Raw genomic sequence first — 11,955 nt, 5'->3', positions numbered from 1 at the left:
GGCCGGGTTATTCACCAAAGTGAAAATTCAAAGTGAATTGAAAGTGAATTTCAAATTCAAGGTTAAAATTGCCAAACTTGAAAAATTCTCTAAGTCAGATATGATTCCATTTCAGCTACTTTGGCCTTACATTTTGAATTCTCACTTTGTGAAAAACCCTGTATGTCTCTACAATGCCTTTCATTATACCCTATGTTAGTATTTATCCATATAACATGAATGCTGTTTCTGCTTATATCACTCGTTTTCCTGTCCGCAGGTGGACTATCAGTCAGTAGAGCTGCCTTACCTGAAGGAACCTTATATTTACATAGAGAGGAAAACAAACACCATCCTTTTGAACAGTAACATCGGTGTAAAGGTATTCCTGGAAAAACAGTACATATATGGTCAGGTAGGAGAGATACAGGCAAGATATACAGGAAGAGTAATACCAAGGTAGAAACCCAAAATACATGAGGTGAGAGGCTCCGGTGCAGGGACTGAATACATGAGGAGTGAATAATCATGTTATAAGTGGAAATAGATGTTTAAATGGATTCAGTGTATACGTGAAGACAGGTGTTTGTGTAGAAACAGGGGATATGTTAGAACTAATGTTTTGTAAAAACAGATGTTAGCAGGATGTTAGGTGCAAATGCTCAGCAATACAAAGGGAGGTCAGGCAGAGCAGCAAGTGGGAAGATGGTATAGATATAAGGAGGGTTGTATTATTTAATATATTCCTTCCTCTACCACAGTGCTTTTTGTGATGTGAGTAGGTAAAGTGGCTGATATCTGGGCTGATTTGAATAATACAATTACAGTTTTGGCATTAATAGTTAAATATTAATGTGTAAAAAATGTCGAGTCATCTAAGACCTCAATGTTCAGCAGGATAAAATGTGACTGCCTGATCTGTTCATTTTATGTTCTATAATGCTCACATATTTTAGGTTCAGTGGAATGGGCGATCCCATTTGGAGGTCAGTGTCCCTGGAACATACCGAGATCACCTGTGTGGTCTGTGTGGAAATTTCAACAATTATCCACAGGATGACCTGCGAGACCGGAGAGGACAGATCCTGCTTTCAGAGGCAGCCTTTGGCAACAGCTGGAGGGTGAGGTTTTATCATGGTTACTAATAAATTGTGGTTCCATCTCAATATATGATCCACATAAAAGCTATAGTTACTGTTGTCCTTTATAAACAGTATGTACCAACATGTTATACATAGGATTGCATACTATAAACGGCTTGAGAACTGTCATCATTTTCCTGGGACCTGTGAAAGTGAACTGGAGGAGAACAGCTGACCTCAAGCAGTGACAATCCGAAAACAATATTAGTGCCTTATAATGCTAGTAGCACTATATTACTTGTGTAATATGCTCTGTGATGTACATTCAAAGAATTTCAACTCGTTGAATTAGGCCACTGTATAGCCCTGGTGTTTTCATTTTATATGTACGCTGGAGGACAACGGATTGTAACGGTTACTCCCTAATGAATTACTCTGATTCAAAAGCAGGTTAGGTTTCTCATCTTAAACCTCCTCTTGATGCAATAATTAAATATGCTCTCAAACTTCTTCTTGGTGCAATAATGAAAGCCGTTCTTATGACAGAACTAAGACTTGAGAAAGTCAGAGAGGTACCTCATTGGCCATGATGCTCAAAAAACTATGGACTGTAGCAGCATCACATGATAACTTGTTATTAAAATAAGATTTAGAGTGATCACTCCATTTTCCACTCTTCACTTCTACCCACGATTACCCATTGTTGTATATATTTCTGCATTACAGAGATGTACCTCCTTTTTATTTGCACTTTAAAATTGGTATCATCTAGAGTATATGTGTGCAAAACCTTTTAATAATTGCAGTGTATTCCCTTTCATCACACAGGTACAGAGTGATAATGACTCTGTCAGTGCGTGTTGGGATGGGCAGGATGTGGACCCTTGTAAGCAGGCTGGGTATCGTGCCAGAAAAGAAGCCAATGGACGTTGCAAGCTGCTGAAATCCAGTGTATTTGAGCCATGTCATCGAGTAGTTCCACCAGAGCTGTTCTTTGCTTCTTGTGTTTACGACCTGTGTGCCTGTGGAGCAGGAGATGAGTGTTTGTGTGATGCTCTAGAGGCCTACGCGTCGGAGTGCAGGGAGGCTGGTGTTATCCTGCAGTGGAGATCCCCAGCATTATGTGGTATTTATTTTGTATATGTTTTCATATATCATTCCTATTCCAAAAATATGCATATTGCTAGTAAATTGGAAGGTTACATAATTTTAAAAAAATGTGTACTTATTAGAAAATAACTTTGTAAAAAAATAATGTTTCCACAACTATGCCAGAGATACCTAGCCAAATCTCAGTTTAGTAAATGACTCTGTTAATGATGATCCCTGTGATAGAGGAGGAGTTAAACTAGAACCATCATAAACATGCATTAATTTCTCTCCACAGCTGTTGGCTGCCCACATGACAGAGGTTATGTATTCGATGAATGTGGTCCCCCTTGTCCCAAGACCTGTTTTAATAAGGATGTACCACTTGGAATCCTGGAATCCCACTGCTTCAAGCCATGTGTTCCAGGCTGCCAATGTCCTGCCGGGCTGGTGGAACATGAGTCTCACTGCGTTCCTCCTGAGTCCTGTCCCAAGATTATCCATGGGAACCTGTGAGTTCAAGTACCCAAAGGACAAAAAGATGTTGGCTGTTTAGGGTGAATGTGTGCATTCCCTACCACCGCCAGTAAGATATTTATCCATAGTCTGGCAAACATCAAGGGTATATATGGCTTGTCAGATATCTTATTCTCAATCCCAGTTGTGCACATTTTAACACATTCTTACAAATCTATTGCCAATCTTTCTTTGAGCCTGATCGAATTAAACTTGGTTTTAGGTCCACCACTCTTTACGCATTTGAGAACTTTTCGAGTGGTGTTCATCCCTGAAGTGCAAGCCAAGTGCACAGCAGTATGCCTTGCATTTTCCCATGTGAACCAGAGACATTAATAATTACGGAAACCGGAGGCAAACTGCAATATCTGTCACTAGTTCAAAACATAGAAAGTACATGAACATACCTTCCTTATTTATAACAAAATGTTTGTAGGTCTCATCGCTGTTCTTTATGTTTACAATATTTTAATCTGCAATCTCAAGTTATGTTAGTGGAAAAACACAATTTTTTTTCTATTGTAGCAAGTGAGGTAGTCTAGTTGATTATTGCACCAACTGTTTAAACATTATGTTTATGGCTGACTTTTCCTACAAGGATAATGCATCCTTTCAACTTTCTGAGCTTGACCAAACCTAAATCATTGAGTTGGGTAACAGTAATCTTGTTGCTGAGGAAAACAAAATATATTCTCAATGAATCTGTCCCTATTTAAGCACTGTTGTTACTGTATAGGTAATATTGCTTATGACTGTAGTGCTTACCCATGCAGTTCTCTCTGATTACACAATATACTGCATATTCATTATTTCCAAAAAGAAGTACAAATAAATGAAGATATTAATTTGAACTTAAGCATGCGGGATGAATTGCGAGAAAACAAAAACGACATATTTTTTTTAAAACCGTGTTTCCAAGCAGCTTCAACTAGTGTAGGATTTTTTTTTGTTCAAGCAACAATCATTGATATCAATATTACAACAAGTACCCCTGTTTCCAGGTTCCATTATCGTCTATAATTAAACAGGTGTTCTATTACCACTTAGAATACACTTACACAGAATACACATGGTGAGAGACAGTTTTAGATCTTGCACGTCTCTGAATAAGGACAGAGATATTAAGCCCCTTCCTTAAGGGGAGTTATAGTGCAGGACTTAATTTTGTCTGTTTGTATATGCTTCTGTATTAATATATTACAGTGCTGCGGGCCACCCCATGTGTGCCCTATTAAGGGTTAAGAAGTGTGTAGGTATTCATAAGAATATCCCTTGCTGTCTCATTAAAAATGTTGCTTTTGAGCTGAAAGCAGCAAGGTGAATTGTCAGCGAAGGTGTAGGTTTGCCTTGACGTAGCAGGTGAGCTTACACTTTAATGGCCATTGAAATGATTTGAGATAGTGTGCAGGTAATTTTTCTTTTGTGATCTTTCCGTTGATGTTACTGTTTTACTCCACGAACAGCTCTATAGATGAATATGGGAAACTAAAAGTACTGTAATTGATTATATCAGTGAAAAATCGATGCATTTTCTGCTGCTGAATTTAATTTACTAGTAGCACAGTTAGCTGAGTGACTGCAGATAAACAGTGCATTCTTGTGGTCATTTTGTATACTGAATTATTGTTAAAAAAAAAAAAGAGAAGCCTGATTTTAACATGTAGCAATTCACAACTAATTATGCTCCAGAAGATGGTCACATGGGGCTCCGTTGGTGCAAGACGTGGAATTTGCTGCTCACTACCTTCCACTAACTTTGTGAAACCACTGATTTTTTTTTTATACATAGATTTCTATATTTATATACCTACTTTTTATGAATTTATATTCAAGATCTGTGGCACTGCCTGATTGTATTTATTGCTTGATTATGTATGCCTTCCTGATAATAAAAATGGTTTAATTCTTTATTACGTGTGCAGACAATTAAGACTAATCTATGTTAATCTATAAGATTGATTCTTATTTGGTATTGTTTTAAGTCTATGTAAAACTTTTCATTACCAGTGCAGAAACAAATTGAGTGATCTGATCTGTACCATATGTCAGGAATAAAAATGCCAAACAAGTATAGGTTTAAAGTAATTAAAGTAGACCTGCATTTCACAAATATCTGGATGACATGTCCACCTTCACATTGATATACAAATGCCTAGGAAATGTATATGTTATAGGATGCATTGTTGTTTAATTGTTCAATTAGATGCTTTTTACACAGCCACCATGCCTTGAATGCCTTGTACAACACATTCAGAAAGTATTCAGAACCCTTCATTTCATTTACATTTATTTATGTTGCAGCATTTTGCTGCAAAATTTTATATATTTTTTCACATCAATCTGTACTCAATATTCCATAATTACAAAGCAAAAAACTGATTTCTGACACTAGTTCAACTATTTTACACTTGTAATATAAATATATTATATTAACAAAAAAAAAATGAAATACCACATTGAAATGACTATTCAGACACATTTGACAGCTATTATAATCTCAAGTATATTTGGGTATGATGCAACAAAATTTGCACACCTGAATTTAATTAGTTTCTGCCATTCATCTCTGAAGATCTTCTCAAACTCTGTCAGGTTCCATGAGGATTGTTGGTGGACAGCTTTTTGCAGGTATCTCCAGAGATGATCGATTGGGTTCAAGCTCAGGCTCTAGTTGGGCAACTTATGGACAACTCAGCAGAGTTGTCCCTAAGCCACAACTGTGTTGTTTTGGCTGGGTTCTTAGGGTCATTGTCTGGTTAGAAGGTCTAAGGGCCTGAGTGCTGTCGACCAGGTTTTCATTAAAGATATCTCTGTATTTTGCAGTATTCAGCTTTCCTTTATCCATGACCAGTCTCTCAATCCCTGCCCCTAGGCATAATGCTACTACTGCCATGATTCACTGTTGGTATGATATTGCGCAGTTATTGAACAGTGTTTTGTTTACTCTAGACATGATGCTTTGAATTGAGATCAAACAGTTCAGTCTTTGTTTTATCACACCAGAGAATCTTATTTTCACTGTCTGATAATCCATTATGGTGCTTTTTGACTTCTATATGAAGAGGTTTCCATCTGGCCAGTCTGCCATAAAGGCCTGTGGAATGTTGCAGTGATGGTTGTCATTCTGGAAGTTTCTCTCAACACCACATCTTTGCACATCTCTGGAGTAACCATCAGGTTCTCATTCACATTTCATATCAAAGCCCTTCTCCCAGAGTGCTCAGTTTGGCCAGGCAGCCAGATCTAGCAAGAATCCTGGCGGTTCCAAACCTTTTCCACTTAAGAACTATGGAGGCCACTATGCTCTTGGGAACCTTTAATGCAACTGATTTTTTTGTAAGTAAGGACCGGGCACAAAAGATTCAAGACCGATTTATTTAAGTGTATTATGCAATAGTTCAGCACACAAGATCCTTCTTCAAAATTATGCCAGTGAGTTAACCCTGCACTCCAGCTTGTAAGCTTGTAGCTCAGAAGAACTAACTGAAGCTTCTTGCTCTACGAGTTGCTGAGATGAGGCTGGAATCAGCACTGGCACACTCCAGGTAAGATGTCAAACAATTCTAAAATGGTTTGACTACTTACCATGAAGAGAATCCAGGACATTCATAGCACCATAACAACTACAGTGAGCTTGGAGTGTTCCTTTAAAACCACAGGTCCTAAAATTTAATAATTAAGAATGAACGTGTGTGCTCGGTCTACATCATAGACTGAACAAATTAAGTTTTTCTAGTCTTTCTTCATAGGAATAGGGGAATAAAGGGGTTGGAAAACCTTAGTTATGAACACACAACTAAATGAAGTGAAATATCTTTCTTGAATGTTTAGACTTATATAACATTATATGTTTATTTTTTTCATGTAAAAAACAGGTAATATTAAATCTCCAAATCTACATATGAACTGCTAAAATTTGTAGTCATGCTGGAATTGCTAAATTTTAAGCTATATTTTTGGCAGACATCAACTTTTACCAAGTAGTTACTGTTAGTATAGTGCAAACAAACTTGAAAAGGTATACAATATAGGAAAACTTGCTGAACAACAGGTATAATGTAGTAACCAATCGAGAAGGCCATAGTCTATATAAGGCAAAACCATAGCAATCAAGTCCTCTTTATTTGACTGACAATCAATATGAGATTATAATGAAGAACATGATGAACTGGAACTGAAAAAAATCCAGGAGATTTCTTGAAGGAAATCTTCATGAAGAACAAGCAAAAAGAAGAACTGCATGAGAAAAGATTGTCTCCATTTATGCTGAAAAAAAATAAAGAAAGATAGGTATTCTGAATTAACATTCAGAAAGTTGTGGTAGGTGTACAAATAGAAAAAAGTGGTGGTGACATAATACTCGCCTCCTGTCTTAATAATTTGTGACTTTATGTCACTAACGTTAGAATTTTAATGAAGACAGGATGCTCATATTATGCTAGTTGAAAGCTAATCAGCATTTTGAGGATGTCATGAAGACTACCTCCAGTAATATGAGCTTCAGTAGCCATGTGAAGTGAGAAGAATGGACTCCAAAAAGGTAAATGTCAATGCTTGCTAGGCACATAGATTTTGACCATCTAGCAATAGTAGGGTTAGAAACTAGGAGGTAAGGTTTACAAAAAGTGATTAAAAGTTGGGAAGCATTAAGAGTTCTAAATGGAGCCGTCTTCAATTTGTAAATTTTTAAGCAACAAACAACACATTACAGGCATACCCCGCTTTACATACACTCACTTTACATACACTGGCGAGTACAGACATACCCACGAGTGTATTTAAAGGTGCCTCGCAAGTACAGACATTCCCGCACCTCTTCTGTTTGCGAGTGAACAGTAAATGGAAGGTTCTATTCTCGCCCGGAGCAGCTCAGTTCAGTGTCATTGGGGCAAAAACTTTTCACACCTTCTGACATGGCACAGGTTAATCATCGCAAATTTATAATGCCTACTCCTAGCTGAACACACACACACACATATATATATATATATATATATATATATATATACACACACACACACACAAAATACAGAATCCAGCGCACTCGCTTATTAACTAAACAATGATTTTTAAATCTTAGAGATTGTAATAGTTTTATATAAAAACACCTCACCTAGGCAAAAAATAATGGGGGTTTAGTTACATTATATGATCATATATTGCATAAGCCTGCCACAACGTCAATGTACCCCATTCTTGGCAGGTCCTATCCTAGTAGCAGCCTAATGCTTGCTCTTATGAGATTAATCCACTTACTTGGGAAATACTTCCTTACTGGGACTCTCTGCAAGTCAAGGCTAAATAGGGTCCTGGAATGAGGCACCTGTGACAGGGAGGGGTGCAAAACCAAGGAGTTGGCCTGGGACTCCCAAATATATAAAAAGCGAGTGCGCTGGATTCTGTATTTTGTATATTTTGGCCCCAGCAGCACCCTATAATGTATGCATGTTCAGGTGAGTGCAGCCCTCTTGGTTTCTTTTATATATTTGGGAGTCCCAGGCCAACTCCTTGGTTTTGCACCCCTCCCTGTCACAGGTGCCTCATTCCAGGACCCTATTTAGCCTTGACTTGCAGAGAGTCCCAGTAAGGAAGTATTTCCCAAGTAAGTGGATTAATCTCATAAGAGCAAGCATTAGGCTGCTACTAGGATAGGACCTGCCAAGAATGGGGTACATTGACGTTGTGGCAGGCTTATGCAATATATGATCATATAATGTAACTAAACCCCCATTATTTTTTGCCTAGGTGAGGTGTTTTTATATAAAACTATTACAATCTCTAAGATTTAAAAATCATTGTTTAGTTAATAAGCGAGTGCGCTGGATTCTGTATATTTTGGCCCCAGCAGCACCCTATAATATATGCATGTTCAGGTGAGTGCAGCCCTCTTGGTTTCTTCATATATATATATATATATTTTTTTTCCCTACATTGTCTATATTCTGCAATAGGCTGCCATCCAGTGAAAGGTTTTACCCTGCCATTTTCTATAACTATGACTTGGCAGCTTAGCTGCATTAGCCAAAATTCTGAGGATTCAAAGTTAAACCATAAATGCTTAAAGTGATGAGAAGGTGTTTCTAAACAAAGTGTGCAACTAAGCTGCTAACAAATACAAATTGGCAGAAAATGGCCCAGTGGGCAGGGTTATTTTACTTTTCCTCCGAGTTTAAGGTTGTCAGATGAGTAAACCATTAAAGATAAATGACAATTTTTTACTGTTTGTTTTAACTAAATAAAAGCCCACTGGAAATCTACAGTTGCAGTATCAGTTATGCCTTTAAATTACTATTGCAATGCAGTACATGCAATTGGGAAGTAATAAAAAGGTATTGCTTCACTTTAAGTACATTTTCGTTTTACATACATGCCCTGGTCCCATTGTGTACTTAAAAGTGGGGTATGCCTGTACTGAGGATTATGAGGAAATCAAGAACAAATTAGTTTTAGTGTGTCTTACCACCTGAAAGCTTACTTAACTGGGCAAAAGTAAAAACAAGAAATAAGAAAGAAATAAGACAACAACATGACAAGTTTAAAGGACAGAAATTGAATGATCGATTTTCACGAACTCACCAAGAATCAAATACATTTAGAACCAAAAAGACATACCAAGTATGGAAATGCTTAGGGCAAGGAGTACATTTGGATACTTCTCATGAGTTTACAAACAAAATCATGTCTACCAACCAATAAATCATCAATAGAGGCATGTTTGATATCGGAAGCTGAAGGGACAATTTACTACCTGTTGCAAGCATTTCAAACACCAGAGTACCTCCTCTTTTGAATCTGTTGATAGAGGAATCTTGTCCGAATATGCTAGACCAGCTGTTCCCAACCTGTGGTATCGGTATGATCCAGTTTCCTGGGGGGAATGCAAAATAAATTCTGCAATGGTGAAACTGACTTCCGCAGGGTCGTATCTGGGCAGGTGCACACTGTCCTTGTGATTGTCTGTCTATCTAGCCTGCCCTGATGTTTGATTGGTGGCAGAGCGATTTCACTGCCAGGATTACAGCATGATCCAGCACGTAGAATTGTGTAACACAGACAGGGCCGCCATCAGGGGGTGACAACCATGACGGTTGTCACGGGCCCGGCGGCCCCGGACTGCTCTGGCAGTCCTGGGCCCCACTTTCCCTTTCTGCCCACATAGATATCGCTATGTGTGCAGCCGCGGGCCCCCCGCTCCCTGTTACCACAGAGGGGGCCCAGCACACTGCCTCTTCTCCTCTCTTCTCTCTTCTAATAACTCTCGCGAGACCCGGTTGCCATGGCAACGCTCCGCGGGTCTCGCGAGAGTTATTGGAAGAGAGAAGAGAACAGGCAGTGTGCTGGGCCCCCTCTGTGGTAACAGGGAGCTGGGGGGGGGGGGGGGCCCTACCGGACCACCAGGGATGGAATCTCCCCCTCCCTGGACCAGGTAAGCAGGGAGGGGGGAATAACATTTAATGAAATTAATTTTTATTTATGTGAAATGCCCCTTCCTCCCCTTATATCTGCTTTGGACTAATACTCTCATTATGCTAAGTCATACATAACTTGATGACCTCAATGTGAAGATGTAAATATAATGGCTGTTGTGGTATGGTATTTTATCTGAGTGCTGTGCTGAGCAAAACATATAGATAATCCAATTAATGAGAGTAACCTTAAAGGACCACTCTAGGCACCCAGACCACTTCAGCATAATGAAGTGGTCTGGGTGCCAGGTCCCTCTAGGATTAACCCTTTTTTTTTTTATAAACATAGCAGTTTCAGAGAAACTGCTATGTTTATACTGAGGGTTAATCCAGCCTCCAAAACCTCTAGTGGCTGTCTCATTGACAGCCGCTAGATGCGCTTGCGTGATTCTCACTGTGAAAATCACAGTGAGAGCACGCAAGCGTCCATAGGAAAGCATTGATAATGCTTTCCTATGAGACCGGCTGAATGCGAGCGCGGCTCGCATTCAGCCGATGACGTCGCAAGGAAGAAGGAGAGGAGGAGGAAAGCTCCCCGCCCGGCGCTGGAGAAAGAGGTAAGTTTAACCCCTTCCTCCCCCCAGAGCCCGGCGGGAGTGGGTCCACCCTCAGGGCACTCTAGTGCCAGGAAAACGAGTATGTTTTCCTGGCACTAGAGTGGTCCTTTAAGCAATAGCTCCAGGCTATCCTACCTTACACGACAGCAGAACAACCTGCAATGTATTATTTGGCCAGGGTTGCCATATGGACTGCATAAAAATCAATAATACTCTGCAGGGAAGTGATGGCTTAACCTCCAGAATTCCTGATCATTTGAACTACACTTCACATAATGATCTGCCAGCCATTAAAGGGTGTACAGACTACAACATCAGGAGTGCCATCACTGAAGAATAGAACATTTTCTGATATAAATAGTCTTCCCAACTGTAGGAGGACACTTGAAGGGTTAAATTATGTATCTCGTGATTAAACAGTCAAAAATTAATTTTGCTTGTACATCACAGACTCTTGTATTTTGTTATGCTACAGAACACTCTCCATATACTAACACAACACACACTCTCCATATACTAACACAACACACACTCTCCATATACCAACACAACACACACTGCATACACTAATACAATACACACACTGCATACACTAATACAACATGCACTCTACATTCACTACACACTAACACACTCTCTGCATTCACTACACACTAACACACTCTCTGCATTCACTACACACTAACACACACTCTGCATCCGCTACACACTAACACACACTCTGCATCCGCTACACACTAACACACACTGTGCATTCACTACACACTAACACACTCTCTGCATTCACTACACACTAACACACTCTCTGCATTCACTACACACTAACACACTCTCTGCATTCACTACACATTAACACACTCTCTGCATTCACAACACATTAACACACTCTCTGCATTCACAACACACTCTGCATACACTAATACAATACACACACTGCATTCACTAAAACAACATGCACTCTGCATACACTACACACTAACACACTCACTGCATCCACTATACTGACATTCGCTACACATTAACACACTCTGCATTCACTACACTAACACACACTCTGCATCCGCTACACACTAACACAGTCTCTGCATTCACTACACATTAACACAGTCTCTGCATTCACTACACTAACACAGTCTCTGCATTCACTACACTAACACAGTCTCTGCATTCACTACACTAACACAGTCTCTGCATTCACTACACTAACACAGTCTCTGCATTCACTACACTAACACAGTCTCTGCATTCACTACACTAACACAGTCT

The 11,955-nt window shown here is 39.3% G+C and overlaps 1 protein-coding gene across 1 annotated transcript in view; it reads left to right on the top strand.

The window, feature by feature from the left end:
* Positions 1-4,281, top strand: part of KCP (kielin cysteine rich BMP regulator) — a 130,623-nt gene extending 126,342 nt beyond the window's left edge. Inside the window, exons 51-54 of the mRNA XM_063448335.1 lie at positions 260-361; positions 936-1,100; positions 1,890-2,187; positions 2,449-4,281. Coding sequence (XP_063304405.1) covers positions 260-361; positions 936-1,100; positions 1,890-2,187; positions 2,449-2,666 — 783 coding nt within the window. The 3' untranslated portion in view covers positions 2,667-4,281. The remainder of the gene's footprint in view (positions 1-259; positions 362-935; positions 1,101-1,889; positions 2,188-2,448) is intronic.
* The last annotated feature ends 7,674 nt before the right edge of the window (positions 4,282-11,955 follow it).

This window comes from Pelobates fuscus, chromosome 3, assembly GCF_036172605.1.
Source record: "Pelobates fuscus isolate aPelFus1 chromosome 3, aPelFus1.pri, whole genome shotgun sequence".
Lineage (NCBI taxonomy): Eukaryota > Metazoa > Chordata > Amphibia > Anura > Pelobatidae > Pelobates > Pelobates fuscus.
The sequence above is the reverse complement of the archived record's forward strand: the minus strand, read 5'-3'. Positions and strand labels throughout refer to the sequence as shown.